A 17,936-nucleotide genomic window follows, 5' to 3' on the forward strand; every position below is an offset into this window, starting at 1 on the left:
ATATATATAACGTCAACAATCATTAATTCACCAAGTAAGGTATGTGAACTGAACCTTTAAATGTGGATTTAGTAATAAAAATATACTATAAGAACATCTGCCTAGAGAGAGAGAGAGAAAGAGAGAAAGAGAGAAAGAGGGAGGGGGGTAATGTAAAATCTCAAGATACAACACAATATCAACAATTGATTCTATTTTTAAAACTTTGTGTTGAAATAATGAAATCATTTTTCTATTTTCAATGTTGCTCTGCCCAAACTTTTTCAAATACTTTATATTGTTTTGTATCGCTGTATTTCAATGTGAAGAAGTATTGGTGGTGGAATTGACAGGATGGTGTGAGGGAGTAGAATTATGACTGGGTTTACAGTTAATGTGACATCATTTAACCTTTTCCTTTATTATAGGAAGAAACATCAGCTACAACCCCAGAAACTTCAAAACAAAAGGTTTGTGCTAACTGTGAAAAACAACTCTACCTGATTGAAAAATCGTACAAACTACAATTACTTTCAGCCCAACTGAAGGCGAAGAAATATGAAAAGGAGCTGAGTGAGCAGTCCCGCAAGATGTCAAAGCTACAGAGAAAAATGATCGTTTTACAGACTGCAGTGAAGGTCATGAGCATGAGGAAGCACACGTCTACATCTTCAAAATCAGAATCTTCATCAAAGACCACCAGTCTGATGTAAAACTGTGTCCTGACCCAAACTATTTTCTGAGGATTATGTATCTAATGAGTAAAAAAAGTGTAGGATGGTGTTGCAGAGATAAACAGTGGAACTACATTTTTCCACCTGAAATAGGGGGCATGGAGTAATGTTGTGTCTGAGTTAAACTATATCAATTCCATTCTGTAAATAATTCCTTACTCATTAACTGAATTGGCTTCAACAAGCTACTAGATGAATCTAGATGTGTTGAGTATTATAATCAAAGTATATCAGACCATGTTTTTTGCTTTCAAATGCTAAACTTAAAAAAAAAATCATGTGTACTGTTTAAAACATTTACTCAGATTTCAAATAAATCAACATAAATGTAAACATTTCATACGTATAAAATACACAAATACACTGATGTATTATAGCCCGTTATTTTGCATAATAACAAACAGATAAATATTTACTGTCTACAGCAACAAGTGCTCATAAAACTCCAAACACAGTTGAGAGTAAATAGTGTAATATTAAAATGGTAGCACCAATCGATGAAATCTTCAGTTTGAAGCCTACAGAACCGTGTGTTCGGTGGGGGTCGATCAAAGGATTGCATTAAACTCTACAGTGAAATTTATATAAAAAATATACATATGCTGACCTATTAGATGTTTAAAGAGTTTTTAGAAATATGATGACGCTGACAGTGGTAGAGGTCGACCGATACGGGTTTGCGGATGGCCGATATATGATTTCCTTTTTTTTTCAACCCATAATGCCATACAATCTAATTCTTAATTAATAAGGTGTGATACAGAAAACTGCTTAAACATTACAAGTCTCCACAATCAGTGCACTGGTTGTACCTGTGCCTAAACTACAGCTTTTTGAAGGCTCACTAACAACAGTTCCAAAAATTTACATCCTCTGTCCAAATGTTATTCTCATCTTTCTCTAAAAGTTATTCTCTCTCCAAAAAATCATATTTAACCAATGAAATATATAAGGCTAGAATAAAAAACGAATCATAAGACCTTATGTTGTCTCTGGGCGAGTAAAAAGAATAGAATTGGCTAATTAGTTTATCGAATGAGCACACAAAAAACACCTGTTGTTATTTTTGCTCTTATCTTTGCAACTCAGCAGACATGATTGAAAAACAAGAATCTGTTAGTAATGATCGCTGCAGGTGGAAACGCTGCTTGTTTTAGATCTTTACAAGTTCTAGCGCTTACGGTTTCCCTGTTTGGATGCCGAATACACACTGCTGCCACCTGCTGGTATGAGAGAGGTATGTTCTCTCACGCAAGCGCAGAACGTACACTTAATAAGCAACCCAATGGCACAAATTAATCGGCCGACCAATCGATCAGGCGACCTCTAGTGGTAACTGGAAGCTTATGTGTTTGAGCAAAGTGTATGAGATGAGAAGAGGTGGACACACTAAAGCACCACTGCATTGATCATCTTTAGGTAAAGATGATGCAAAGGCTAAATCCCTGCTTCAACATTATTGTCCCTGGGTAATGTTGGAAAGTGTTAATTAAAGCCAAAACATACTAACATAACATGATGAAGTAAAAAAAAAAAAAAAAAAAACTCACAATTGCAATACAAAATGCATTCCAGACAATGTTATAAGTAATTTTGGTTATAAATATTTCAATCAATTGCCATGAAATATATTTCCTTTGTTTCCTTGGCAGAGGCCGATTACTTGAAATACATAAAGAAATTCAGTAAGGTGGATAAACACCAGTTTGCAACAATATTTTGAAGTTTCTGAGAAACCACAAGTGTCTTTAATACACAGGCCAACCTGTTCATTTTTTTAAATAGAGATGGCCAAATAAAATATTCAGTATAATAATCAAAAGTTCATATTTAGACAAATATGTTCTTAATTTTTTTATTTGCTTAAAATTTATAAGTAACATATACTTCTCAGTAAGCACCGCTGCAGCATCCACTAATAAACGCTGCCGAGTATCTATAGCTCTAATATGGAGATGCATGTAAAATGTAATGAAATGTATAATTATTGTAAGGGTCCAACGGGTTTGCAGTTGAGTCATACTTTGGTTCTTTCTCACGTTAAAAGAAAACCAATGAAAGTAAACTTGTCACATGTCCTGTGTAAAATATATACGCCCGTGTGTGTGTTCTGTATCACCTCATCCTTAGTGTGAGGTGTAAATGGGAGTCAGATGGCTGAGTGAGCTCTGAGTGAGGTGCTGCTAAGAGCGGAGTCCCCAAACACACTAGCATAAGAGGCTTTAAGGAACTGCACATAGTTCTGCAGACTGCGGTTGGTGCTGTCTGACTGTTCCAGGCGGTCCTTCATGTCCTGCAGGCGGCTCTGGTGCCTTCTCTCCGCCTGAGAATTCAGGCAAAAATGACCAAGGTGAATAGATGAAATGCAGTAAAAAAAAAAGTGTTTACCAAACCCCTCCTTCATTGATTAGTGCTGCAAATTCTGACAATGGAACATTACAGAGCTATTTGTTGGCAGGATTATCCAAACAGTGACTACACTGTAATAGTTACAACCCGCAATAAAGAGAACTATTGCACATCACATATTTCTGAAAAGCTGAATAGCTGTAATTAAATTTAATTTCCAATTAAAGACTTTTCATAGATTAAAAAATTTATTTTAGGTTAGGATTACAACACATAAAGGTCCAAATAAATTCATAGGGAATTAATTGGTACATAAAGCGAAGCCCACTTAATTGTGCCCATATGCCACTTCAACAGTGGCTATATTTCTCTCAAATTGACTTCTTTTAATTTCTCTACACAATTGCAGGTAAACAACCTCCTCACCACCAGTCTGTATTTTATCTGAGTATTGACAATAATAAATCTAATTTAGAGAGCAAGCTTGAGTAACTAATTAGCTGATACTGACAAGAACAGGAAAGGGTGGTTAAAGTTTGCAGTGTGTCTGCTGTTTCCTTTACAATAATATAACATTAAATAACTCACCTCTTCTTTATTGCGCCGCAGCTGATTGAGCTCTGAACTGACTCGGCTTATTTGGGTCTCCAACTCGATCACTTTGGACTGAGAGGCTCGCTCTTTAGATGCAGCTCGCTCCCTTGTGTTGGACACCTGTCAATCAGACCATATTTTGGATTATTGAAAACATCAGAAATATGTACCAAATCAATAGATTGGTGCTCTACCTTTATTAATGCACTCAAAGTTTTATAAATTTATAAACAAATTATACTGTCGAGTTCAAATGATTTATTTAAATTACATGCAAATTACCTGAAATAATGCCACAACATAAACAAAGGCATAAATAGAGACAAGATTAGCCATTTTTACTGAAAGATTTCTTTCAGTCAAGTTTACACATTTTTTGTTTTTTATTTTCAAAATTGTAGATCCACCCGCAAATCCAAACGTTGTAGTAAAAACCCATTACTCGATCCATCCAAGACATGCTTCAAATGTTTCCCAGTGTTTTACCATTATACTGTGGTTTATTTGTAAACAGAAAAAACATAAACTACGTTATTGCTGTATGCAGTGACATGTTTTCTGCAGTTTTATATGTTGTAAATGTACAGACCTGTCGCCTGGCCTCCTCTAGTGCCTCCTCCAGCTGACGGTTTAGAGTGTTGCACTCTCGAGACTTCTCCTCCAAACGCACCTGGTTGTGAAGGATGGTCTCTTCTCGTTTTGCTATCATTTGCAGAAGATCTCCATTCTGAGAGTTGGCCTCCTCCAACTTCCTGTTTAAATTAAAAACAGAGTCAAACTATTTTATATATTTGATATGCATGTAACACTGAAAACAATGTTAAATGAAGCAGCTCAGCTAATGCAGCATATACACATACTCTTTTCCTCCTTTTAAGGAGACACATTCTTTTGTCCTAATTGCATTCTTACATGCCATTAATGCGAAAAGACATTAAAAAAAATAAAATAAATACTGACCTGTCCAGGGATTCCACTTTGTGCTTGAGCTGGTTGTTTTCCTCAGTTATTGTTGTGTTCCTCTGCTGCACCTTCTCCATCTGAGCACCCTGCTGTTCTACCTGCTCAAAGAGGTGAACACATGAATTAACAATCAAATTATCTTAACTAATGTGCATTGATCCTATAGATCTGCAGAGATCAGATCTTCTCCTGTGCAGAGGACAACCATCATCGGGTGGGTTTACATCTTTGTACTAGCTTTACTCTCCAAATTAATAAAGCAAGATGATTGTAGCAGTTATTTTCTCTTGAAAACCAAGTTTGTAAGTTTTTTTTTTTTGCATCAAATAGTAAATGGAAACCAACTGCACTAAAGGAACTAAAGTTATGCCACACATGCCATGGTCAGAGGAATCACTCTAAGGAATCATTTGGATTTGTCACTTTACTGAGTCATTGTATAGAGCATCCATATTATAAAGTGGATTTTAGATCAACACACCTTAACGCGTAGCTCAGCGAGACTCGTAGTGAGCTCGACATTCCTCCTCTCCTGTACACGCTCTCTTTCTTTTGCCTCCTGAAGTTGGAGCTCAGTGCGATGCAGGGCATCGGGTAATGGGTCCAGCTCGCTTAGGCGGCCTATCAGCTGCTTCCGAGCCTGTTCCAGCTCCTGATCCAGCTCCTCCCTCAGGGCCCGCGCCTCTCGCTCTGCCTGCTGCGCGTGCCTACTGTACTCATCGGCTTCAGCACGTGTCTTCTGCAGCTAAACACACAACCCCACAAATGCAAAAATATGTCATAAAGTATCTAGGGCTTTGGTATAGAGCACTGAGGAGCTCCAGTATTTAATTTAATGTGTGAATGTGTGTGTGTGTGTGTGTGTTAAAAATGCAGTAAAGTGATAAACAGACCTGAATCTTGTAACTGTCCACCAAACTTTCATACTGCTTCACTGAAGCTTTGACCTGCTCCAGCTCAGATCGGGACAGAGACACTTTCTCCTCCATTGCACACAAAGTTGCCTACACAAACACCACAATAATGCAAATTTGTTACATATCTGAAACTGTTAATACACCTAAAACTAGAGGTGCAAATACTAATCGATAAAATTCTAAAATAAAAAAATAATCGATAATGAAATTCGCTGTCAACAATACTCAATTAGTTAGGCAGCTCAAGCTCTTTGCAAAAGCGCCGAACAGTACTGGGTAAACCGGCAGCAGGAAAAAAGTGTGCGTCCCCAAGTCATGGGAGCATTTTATATTTAAGGCAAGGCATGAGAACACGTTATATTTTGAATGCAAAAAGAAAACTGCACCTGTAAGTTATGCATGGCTGAGCTTGTGTGGCATGAGAGTACCACAGTGAGGCACGAGCACGTGAAAAGAAAACATACTGGTGTCATGGAGGAAAGTGAAACATCAGCACCTTGAGCAAAAACTGTATAATCATCATGTGAAAATGGTGTCTTTTAATCAAGTGCTATTCTGTAAACTGTTTGTTTGATAACTTCGGGAGAGTCGCACTGGATCTGTTCTGTCGTGAATCGCGAGCATCAGGTTGCGCAATCATGGCAACAATCACTTTTTTTCACTGTTTTGGTTCATTTCCCCCTTTTTTAATCAAGCCTGTTAGCTTACTACGTTTCTCAGTTTAATTTTTTAAAGCATTTATCTTCTACAACAGTAACTTATCTGTTTTTAAACGTGATTTACTACATTCAGATGCTTGTTTTAGTTTATGTATATATCATTTAATTATTATACAAAATAAAATAAAGTATATATTCTAGATGCAATTATCTTAAAGATATGTCAAATAATCAAAAGATATGTGTATTTGTTTAAAACAAAAATGGTCAAAATAGTCCTTTTATATAGATTTTTTTAAGCATGATTGTCAACTTGCCATCTGCAAAATACAATAAAAATGTTGATTTACACAAATTGCTTCACCTTTCATACTCAAATGCTGTTTTTGTTAGTTTTTTACAGAAAGGAACAACCCAGCATGAGTGAATTCCCCATAAGAAATCCCTCATGCACTACTCAACAAGCAGAATTGATAAGCTTTAAAATTCCTAAATTAAAGAAAGTTAAACTGACTATGTGGCTTTTGCATTTTTTAAATACACTTTTATACAAAATACCCTGAATTAGGACTTTCTATAGTTATAATAAGCAAAACATCTAATAAAAAAAAAGTTGTATCTGATTAATTGGGAAAAAATGTCTCGTCCGATTAATTGATTACCAAAATAATCGTTAGATGCAGCCCTACCTAAAACCCAATGTGACATCATTTTAGAGCTACTCTTAAGAAAAAGATTAAATTAACAAATCTGTAATATTCTGATAATGGCAAAATTGGTTGTTTGATTAGCATGTTAAGAAATTTGTATTTTGTACTAACTTCATTAGACAATTAGCAAACCAAGCTGCAGAATAAGGTGTGTTTCAACTGATGATTTTTGAAGATTTGCTGCGAAACATAAAAACTGTTCTTTTGGCATATTTGGCATTCTGGTGAATCTCATAAAAAAAGTATTAAAAAAAATGTGTTTAATAGTTTTTTTGTGTGACTGAACAAATTTGCACCAAATTGCCTGGGTATTTTTTGAAAACATGAAAAGCACCATGTCTAAGTCTGTAATTAGATTTTTTCTAATTATTATTAAAAAAAAAAAAAAAAAAAAAAAAAAAAAAACGTGCTGCAAAATAAAACCAATAAATATATTATTAATCATTATGAGTTTAATCCTGTCATAGCAATTCATGTGGAATGGGAATCAAGAAAGCAAATTTTGGCCATTTTCTCAGCTTGGAAAACATGACATTACTATTTACTGTCAACCAGAGCAACTCTAGCCAAGCCTGGACATCTGTGAGTTCATGCATGTATAACAGCATTATAACAGAGTGTGTTACTCTGCCCTCGGAGGCAAAAATGGCCTTGTGCATCTTGGAGGAAGCACATGATAGTGTAAACTCTTCTATTTGGAAGTGGATGGGTAGTAAATGGCATGACCAAAAACAAATAAACAAATACTTCACAAGTCTTCATACATCTACCTTATGAAGTGGGGAGTGAATTGATATTTTTGATTCATCAAAAATGTGTAAAATGTAGATTAAAATCTGTTGTGAAACACATAAGGTTGTGGATGCACCTTTAAGCTCTGGTTCTCCAGTCTGCCTGTGGTGCTCTCTGTGGTCATACTGTGCAGTCGGTCCAGAAGTCCATCTCTCTCTGCTCGTGTTTTCTCCTCAAGCAAATGCAGCTGGTCTGTCAGGTCTGTGATCCGACTGGAAGAATCCAAACAGATGGCATGTTCTGTGGTCTGCACCCTGTATCTCTTTTAAACAAACAACACTTTTAGAAACACTTTGGTGCTCACCTGTTCAGTACTGTGACCTCCACCTCTAGCTGGCCTTTCTCCTTTAGCTCCTTTGCGTGCTGGCTGCTCCAGTTCTCAGCAGTTGAAACAGCATCTGCCAGACGGGCTTCCTACAATTTAAAAAGAGTTGGGGTTCTTCAAGTTGTCACACATTTTTATTTGCAGCATCTTATATACAGTATACTATGCAGATTTGTTGATTTGACATGTAATTTCCTAAACTATATTTATAACCTAAATATGTACTATAACAAAAAAACCCTAACATATGCAATGTCAGAAATATATATATATATATATATATATATATATATATATATATATATATATATATATATATATATATATATATATATATATATATGATCACATCTTGCGGTTCACTTATGCAGTTTTGTAACAGTTTAAACTTTGATGCTTGTGTGGGCTGACAAAAAAAACACAACAATAATGTTTCTGGCACCCAGAACCCAGTTACCTACTCCAAACTGGGCCTCACCCTTTTCTCACCATTTCGGTCAGCTGAGAACTGAGATGTCCTGCGGTGTCCTCACTGCGCTCTGCTCTTTGTTTTAGTGCCCGTGTGGCTTTCTTCAGTGCCTCTTTATCCACCTCAGCCCGCTGCTTCAGCTCCCGCATCTGAGCCTGTACGTGATCCAGCTCTGCCTGCTGCTGCCCAGCAGCTCGTTCAAGGTTCTGCAGCAATCAGAGGAAAAAGAACCAGATACTGGTTCAGCATCTTTTTTTAATTGCTTAATTGCTTATTATTAAAAAAAATCATTTGTAATTGACTTTGTACGAAGTAGCAGACACAAATTTATTGTTTCTACATACTAAATAATTGTTGTGGCAGGAACAACCACAATACTAATAATAATGATTTATTCTGTTATGAATAAACATTTTATACAGTTCTCAGTGGAAAAGTATAACAAAATATTTCCAAAAATAAAATAATAAAAAAAATTCTAAATCATAAAAATTATTTCCCGCGGTTCATGGAAACAGTTTGGCCTTGTGTATAGGCACTAATACAGTCGTCCCCCGTCTATCGCGGTAGTTATGTGCCAAAACCAGCCATGAAAAACGAATTTCCGCGATTAATGGACGCAGTACTGTAGCGTAGCTTATGAGTAGTTTCTCTACTTGCTTATTGGTTGAAGTGTCCTATGACATCAAAAAAGGGGCTGAGTTAAAGATACACTTCACTGCATTCATTATTTTTATTGGCTAAATCTGGTGACGCATGTCTTCAACTCCGCCCTGTTTTTGACGTCAGAGGACATTACAACCAATAAATAAGAGGAAACCTAAGGTTTCTTGTAATGCTACTCATAATTAATTATGTATTTTAAACATAGTGTGCATATAGAAAATTTTTTTACAATTGTAAAATGATGTGGAATGATGTATTTTATTAATACAAAAACAGATGGACTAAGCTCAGCTAATCACCGAGACATTTAACTTTGGATTTCTTATGAATATAAGTCTTTAGGATTGTTTGAAGTCATACAGCATATACTTTAAAATAAAACAACCTACCTTAATCTGAACTGAAAGGCGGTTGTTTTCTGCCTCCTTGCTGCGTAGTTGGCCCTGCAAATGAGCTCGGGTCGATTCCAAGGACTTGGACAGTTCGCTTGTGGTCTTCACATGTTCCTGTCATGGTGAGTGTGTTAAACATAACACATTATAAACTAAGCTGTAGGATCAATTGTAACTGTAGCTGTGAATTTGCTCAAAGCACCTTCTCATTCTCTAAAAAGCAGGAAAGGTCAGCAACTTCTTTCTCTTTATCCTGAAGCTTGATCTGAAGATGCTACAGAGGAGAAGTGAGGTGTTATACTTTCAGAATATGTAATAATAATCTGTAATAATGTATTATTGTTATTACTATTCCGTTTAGGAAAAAAAACTGACCGAATTTTCTTCCTCAACTTCAGTAAGTCTCTTTAGGAGAGAGTCTTTCTGCTCTAGCAGTTGAATCGAATCCATCTGTCATAGAAAAAAAGAAAAGAAAAAGAATCAAAAGGCACCACAATTACAGATCAATTCTGCTCTCACTTGTAAAAAAGATAAAAAAAGAGTACCTCACGCTCATGCTGCTCTCTCAGGAGGCGGCGCAGTGTCCTGTTTGTTCTCTCAAAAGTGTCCAACTTCTGGAGGAGGAGATCCTTCTGGCGGGCCAGCAATGACGAATCAGAGCCTGTCAACCGCTTCTCCTAAGGTAGAAAACAATTATATACACCAGACAGTGTTCTTTAATATCAATCTCTGGATCTATCGTCTAGGTAACAATAAAGAGTGAAAAGTAAAACGCCTGTAACAGTCTATAACAGTGAATAAATGCTAATACACTTACAGTCCTCGACATGCGGCTAACAGCATCTCGAAGTGCCAGGGCCTGTTTGGCGGCTGCAGTGCTGTCGAGTTCTGCCTCCAGCAGCTTCCTGAGCAGCACATCCTTCTCCTGCTGCAGGTTCTCTCTCTCCAACCTTAAAAAATGCACACAGAGACGAGCAGTGGAAACATGTTTTTTATTCATCATTTATCACTTAACCAGTGAAACAGTTGTTATGTGTAGCGGTGGCTATTTGTTAGAGTTAACGTGTGGCTGTAGGATCCACAAGTGTGGATGTCTCATTTTGAACCTAAAAATGGTCCCAGAAATGGCAGGAGTCTCTGTTATATTAAACAAGACCATCTTCAATCAAAGTTATAGATAGAGAAAATATTTTAAAATATATAAACATGAAATTAAATCCACAGGCAGTTGTATTTTTGAGGATTAATTTTATTTGAGGATTAATTTGAACAACAACCATGTTCTCAATGAACACAAAAAACTCATTAATATCAAAGCTGAATATTTTTGGAAGTAGTTTTTAGTTTTAGCTATTTTAGGGGGATATCTGTGTGTGCAGGTGACTATTACTGTGCATAATTATTAGGCAACAACAAAAACAAATTCATACCCATTTCAATTATTTATTTTTACCAGTGAAACCAATATAACATCTCAACATTCACAAATATACATTTCTGACATTCAAAACCAAACAAAAACAAATCAGTGACCAATATAGCCACCTTTCTTTGCAAGGACACTCAAAAGCCTGCCATCCATGGATTCTGTCAGTGTTTTGATCTGTTCACCATCAACATTGCGTGCAGCAGCAACCACAACCTCCCAGACACTGTTCAGAGGTGTACTGTTTTCCCTCCTTGTAAATCGCACATTTGATGATGGACCACAGGTTCTCAATGGGGTTCAGATCAGGTGAACAAGGAGGCCATATCATTAGATTTTCTTCTTTTATACCCTTTCTTGCCAGCCACGCTGTGGAGTACTTGGGCGTGTGTGATGGAGCATTGTCCTGCATGAAAATCATGTTTTTCTTGAAGGATGCAGACTTCTTCCTGTACCACTGCTTGAAGAAGGTGTCTTCCAGAAACTGGCAGTAGGACTGGGAGTTCAGCTTGACTCCATCCTCAACCCGAAAAGGCCCCACAAGCTCATCTTTGATGATACCAGCCCAAACCAGTACTCCACCTCCACCTTGCTGGCGTCTGAGTCGGACTGGAGCTCTCTGCCCTTTACCAATCCAGCCACGGGCCCATCCATCTGGCCCATCAAGACTCACTCTCATTTCATCAGTCCATAAAACCTTAGAAAAATCAGTCTTGAGATATTTCTTGGCCCAGTCTTGACGTTTCAGCTTGTGTGTCTTGTTCAGTGGTGGTCGACTTTCTGCCTTTCTTACCTTGGCCATGTCTCTGAGTATTGCACACCTTGTGCTTTTGGGCACTCAGTGATGTTGCAGCTCTGAAATATGGCCAAACTGGTGGCAAGTGGCATCTTGGCAGCTGCACGCTTGACTTTTCTCAGTTCACGGGCAGTTATTTTGCGCCTTGGTTTTCCACACGCTTCTTGCGACCCTGTCGACTATTTTGAATGAAACGCTTGATTGTTCGATGATCACGCTTCAGAAGCGTGGCTATTTTAAGACTGCTGCATCCCTCTGCAATATATCTCACTATTTTTGACTTTTCTGAGCCTGTCAAGTCCTTCTTTTGACCCATTTTGCCAAAGGAAAGGAAGTTGCCTAATAATTATGCACAACTGATATAGGGTGTTGATGTCATTAGACCACACCCCTTCTCATTACAGAGATGCACATCACCTAATATGCTTAATTGGTAGTAGGCTTTCCAGCCTATACAGCTTGGAGTAAGACAACATGCATAACGAGGATGATGTGGTCAAAATACTCATTTGCCTAATAATTCTGCACTCCCTGTAAACATGAAATTAAATCCACAGGCAGTTTGGATTCTGTTAGAAAATATACTTCAGATTTTGTAATGTAGGTGCAATAATAAACTTATATTATTTACTAAATAAAAAAATAGCAGTAATTGGTGAAATAAAAAATAAAGATTTTTTTAACAGTTTTAAAGCTACCCTTTAAGTCATAGCTTTAGTGTCGAACCTGCCATAATTGTTTTCCTCCAGCATTTTCTCCATGGACTCCCGGAGGAGTGTGTTCTCTCGCTCTGTGATTTCTAGCTCCTTGGCGACCTCGGCCAGCTCTTCCTCCTGCTCGGCGATGACACGCTGCGAGACGCTTAACCTCTCAGACTGACGCTCCAGCTCCTGCTCCTTCTTCCGCAGTTCCACCTACAAAAAACAGTCAGCAGTCAAACACTTATCTGTTACACAGCTAGAATAAATGCTACTGTTGACACAAACCTTACTCATTACGCTTTAAATATAAAATCTGCTCTGTTGGCTCCAATTGGCAATAGACTGGTTTTTTTTTTTTCTGAAGTGAGTTCATGATAGTCGTGTTTAAAAAGTCTGATAGGTCATGGTTCTTTAATCCCAGTCTAGCAAGTTTCTGGGTTTGCCACTAATCTGATAATGCAGTAGTAAAGTGCATTTCTAACACCCACCTTGTTCTTCAGTGAGCTGACCTCAGTCATCAGGCTGTTGATCTTCCTCTCATACTGGTTGATGCGTCCATGCAGAGCGTCCTCTTCATCAGTAGAGAGGTCTTCCAGACGGAGAGCAGAGCGGGAAGGATCTGGCTCGGGTAGGGGGGCGATCTCCAAGCGATGGCTCGGACTCTAAACAACAAATGAGTATTTAGGATTAATAAAAATGTAAACAATTGTGTTACTCCGTTCCTTTTTAAATAGAATAATGTTTGATGCTTAAGAAACAGTATGTCAGATCTACTGCTCATCTCTATAATTTTTGCTACTTAGTGTCTTCCATTTTTTCTGAGAATTTGTCAAATTTTGGAGTCAGAGACTTCACCATTCGATCAAGGTGATGTGAACAAAACCTTTAATATACACATATCACACATATATAGCGTAATATACATAGTGATTATAGCATCTCCGGCTGTGTTGGTCATTCACAAACACAGATGATCCCTAGTAATGCTGCAGGCTTTTGTATGAATGCAGTTCTTTAATTTCAGAACTTTAAATGACCCCTTTGGAGTTCATACAGTGTAACTGTATTAGATGCACATATTGCTAATACACACTTGTGAATTGCATTTTCTCACAATGTACTGTACATTATCACAATTTTGCAGCACAATGCTTGGTTACACACCGAACAAATACCCGTAAAATATATATGAAAGATGATAAAAGCTATTGCTAAAAAAATATAGTGGAGGTGGAGGCTTTGTTAAATTTTAGCACCAATTCAGGTTATCATTATAGTTCCATTAGCTATTTATAATCTTCTTCTTCTTTCGGCTTCTCCCATTAGGGGTCACCACAGCGGATCATCCGTCTCCATACCTGTCCTCTACATCTGCCTCTTTCAAACCAACTACCTGCATGTCCTCCTTTACCACATGCATAAACCTCCTCCTTGGTCTTCCTCTTTTCCTTTTTCCTGGCGGCTCCATCCTCAGCATTCTCCTACCGATATACCCCACGTCCCTCCTCTGCAAATGTCCAAACCATCTCAATTGCACCTCCCTCACATTGTCTCCAAAACGTCCTACATGTGCTGCCCCTTTAATAAACTAATTTCTAATCCTGTCCATCGTCGTCACTCCCAACGAAAACTTCAACATCTTCAGCTCTGCTACCTCCAGCTCCACCTCCTGTCTTTTACTCAATGCCACTGTCTCTAATCCATACAACATCGCAGGCCCCACCACAGTCCTATAAACTTTCCCTTTCACTCTTGCAGATACCCTACTATCACAAATCACTCCTGCCGCTTTTCTCCACCCACTCCACCCTGCCTGCACTCTTTTCATTAGCTGGTTATAATAATAATACCATATCAATCAAACACTTAGACACTAGTTCTTGAGACAGAATCATGTACAGGCAACCCAAAAAGCACAAGTGGCATGACAACAGAGTTTTATTTTCAAAACAATTCCCTTAATAATGATTACATAATAAAGAAATACATAATAAAAAAAAAAAAGTAGTCTAACCTCCCACTTGAACGATGCTTCTCGGGTTGAAGCTTTGCCTGGAGGAATCCATGGAACTCTTGTCTTAACTTTAGCAGTGGGCCGTAAGCAGCCTTTTGCCTTAACCTGAAACAACAACAGCAAATGGCTTCTGCTAACTGTCTGAATGTGCCTTAACATGGACTATTAGTGCAGGTTTTCATATGAACTATTTCTACAAACAAGGACAGAACTGACTTGTGCTGGTTTTACAGGGCTGTTCTTCATGTCCTTCTTTACATGCACATGTACAGGTGTGCTCTCGTTTACATGCACGTGCAGTGGAGGTGAAGTTGAGCTCGTTCTCATTGCTTTTTTCTACAAGCAAAAAAAGGAATTTATTTTGGTACAGTCAAAAATAACAACGTATTACACACAACCTCATGCAAAACAAATGTAGGAGGTGACAATTCGATACATACATTAGTGGCTTTTTATATGAAAATATATAGACTAAAGTGACTGAAAAATGTTTGAAAACACCTGATCTATTTTAGAGACTCATGTTGTTCCTTTTGTAGGTAAAAGCAAAAACACAAAAACTGGACAGTGAATGAATGGAAGAAGTGTAGGTTGACATCCAAATGTGACATTTTTGGCTCTGACAGAAAATATTAATGTAAGATGGATAACAGGAAGGAAGGTATTAGCAGACTGCCTCACACCCACAGTCAAACATGGAGGTGGGAGACTAATGGTTTGGGATTATTTTGGAACAGGGAAGGCGGTTGTTTTTTTCAGTTGAAAAGAATACTGAGCCAACGGGAATACTAAACCAACACCATGCAATTCTGTCTGAACTGGGACCAATGAAATTGACTTCGCCATACAACAAGACAATGACCCGAAGCATACATCCAAGCTCTGTAGGTGTTATTCATCGAGCAAACAGCTGGTTCGAGTGTTATCTTTAAGGGAATGTCCTGCCCAGCTGCTCTGGGATGAATTCGATCGCAAGTACAGAAAGAAACATCCAGCTAGCAAGGAACACTTGTCAAGATTTACAAGAGGCATGGCAAAGTATTTCATATAATACTATTTCAAATAGTATATTCATACTATTTGAGGATTTTTCAATAAAATTTAAGTTTAACATCTGTACATTTATATTTATATCATTACATTAGTTTGTTTTTTAACTAAATACTAACATCACAATCAATGTCCTATACATTAAGATTCATTATTTCCATAGTTTCAATAAAATATGTATTCTAAAATGTTGTATTATAAAATACAATGAAAAATAATTATAGATAAAATAGATAATAGAAATAAATAAATAGATATGGGTAATATAGATAAATAAAATACAATTCTTTCTTAGGTAGTAATCTTACCTGTTACGCATTTATTACAACATTCCAATCGATTCTTAAACATCACTATGAAAAAATTACATTTCATTTAAATGATAAGCACCATTGCATTGTATTATATTGCAGTGCATTATAGCACATCAAATATTGCATATAATTATTACTATTACAATACACTATACATTGAAATACGCTGAAATCAAAATACAGTAAAATATTGTAATTATATTTGAGTATGTATTGAAAACTTTGAATACATTTTGATTAGATCACATACTTCAATATTTTGATATTCTAAACAGAATTATGCACTGATTAAAATCATTATTTTTAGTTGGAGCATTTTTGTCCTTTATACTGTTTCCTGTGAACTGTGTCCTCTGTCGGTAGACACTCGGCAACAAATATTATACTTTTGAAATACATAACTATAAACATATATTTAAATGAAATGGCACTGATATTTGCTGAAGTTACATTCAAACCCACTCGTATTAATACACGTAAGAGTTCAATGTGATCGTATAATGTAATAGCTACGGTCAATTATAAAAGCAGAACTACACAGACTAAATAACTAACTGACCGGATCCTATAAAATACGTATAACAGAAAATATTGCTGCATCTCATTCATAATGTCTATCTTTACATCAGTAGCTAAGCAGCTAGCTTAACAGTTACTCGACTCGTACTTTAATATAATTCAGAGGTTGCACGCAGAACTGCTTCGTGAGGGCGTAACTAAAACTATAAACACCTCGTACAAAATCATTTTCTTACCATCCGAAAAAGGCTGACATTCAAAATTCATTTAAAGTTGTATCGCAAGAAAAAAAAATCAGTATATGAGCTAACAGGCTAATTATTTTCTTATCACCAGCAGCTACTTTCTCTTCCGGTAGGAACGAGCTCGCTTTCGACTGATTGGATGATTCAAAAGCGTCCCGCGCTCTTATTGGGCAAAGCCATTGAATTGCGTCATGTTACGTCTTACGTTGCCGGTAGCTACGGTTGCCATAGAAACCAAGCCTAATAGTGGACCCAAGCCGCAGGTTGACAAGGACACTAAGTTGTTAGGACTCTTCAAAACCATTAGTGTCTCTTTGTCTACATTTAACAAAACAAACAGTAAACTACAAACGGTTGCCATTGTTGCCACTGCTTTCTGCATATGAGGCATGAAAAATTGACTGTCTAGCCAAAAGTATGTGGACCCATGACCATAACTCAAATGTTGTACTCCCATAAACTACTTCTACAAATAAACTGTTGCATGGATGTTTCCTGCATGATGTAACATCAAGGTTTTACAAAAAACTATAAGACCAAAACCTGTTTCAGCATAACAAATAACCTGTGTGCAAAAAGATGCTGTGCAAGACCTCCTTGGCCAACATTAGTGTCTGGACTGTGAAAAGACAATATGCAGAACTCTGAACTAATATGAAAAATAAGCAAATCCCCACAGCAGTGTTACAAAATCATCTCCAGTGGAAAGTATCACCAAAAAAAAAAGGGAGGTTCAACAATTCCATGTGGGAAACGACTGGTCGGGTGTCCAAATATTTTTGCATCATTGTACATACGCAGTTTAAGAACAATAACAACAACAAAACCCTAAAGCAACATATCTACATTAAATACGATGTGTCTTCAATACATTTTTTCTACATTTTCTGTAGGTAACTTTTTTGAGTATCACGGTTCTTCATTCATTTTGATTTGGCATACTGCCAAAGATGCACTGAAAAGGTAAATGCACGTAAACTTAAATCATTAACCATGAACACTTTTTAATGCCCAGGCCTCAGTCAGATCAAATATTTGTGGCAAAACTTTCTAAAAATCACTTAATGTTTTTATCCAATCACGTAAGCAAGTTTGTCAATATGAATGAACAAAATTATCAGGATACAGTTGTGCAAAAACCGGGAAGAAACATAGACTTGCAGATGTAATTGCAGCAAGAGTTTCATTCATGCATTTCTTTATCTGCTGTTCACACACTCGCACACAAATAGGGACGTTCTAATGTAACCAATCTACCAACATTTTTTTGGAGAGTAAAAGGAAATTCCCAGAACCAAGAACAAACCCACATGAACATAATG

General features: G+C 37.1%; 1 protein-coding gene across 1 annotated transcript; it reads right to left on the bottom strand.

Moving 5' to 3' along the window:
* Positions 1-2,554: 2,554 nt before the first annotated feature.
* odf2a (outer dense fiber of sperm tails 2a) lies at positions 2,555-16,769 on the bottom strand. Its single transcript, XM_046868448.1, has 19 exons — positions 16,606-16,769; positions 14,703-14,822; positions 14,487-14,591; positions 12,961-13,134; positions 12,498-12,685; positions 10,367-10,499; positions 10,095-10,226; positions 9,925-9,999; positions 9,752-9,823; positions 9,547-9,663; positions 8,512-8,697; positions 8,002-8,111; positions 7,774-7,909; positions 5,513-5,623; positions 5,101-5,364; positions 4,617-4,717; positions 4,246-4,408; positions 3,651-3,776; positions 2,555-3,036 (listed from the first exon to the last, which is right to left on the bottom strand). Exons 1-19 carry the CDS (start codon positions 16,606-16,608, stop codon positions 2,863-2,865), a joined length of 2,490 nt encoding a protein of 829 aa, XP_046724404.1. The 5' UTR covers positions 16,609-16,769; the 3' UTR covers positions 2,555-2,862.
* Between the last annotated feature and the right edge of the window lie 1,167 nt (positions 16,770-17,936).

The sequence above is a fragment of the Silurus meridionalis genome, chromosome 15, assembly GCF_014805685.1.
Source record: "Silurus meridionalis isolate SWU-2019-XX chromosome 15, ASM1480568v1, whole genome shotgun sequence".
NCBI lineage: Eukaryota > Metazoa > Chordata > Actinopteri > Siluriformes > Siluridae > Silurus > Silurus meridionalis.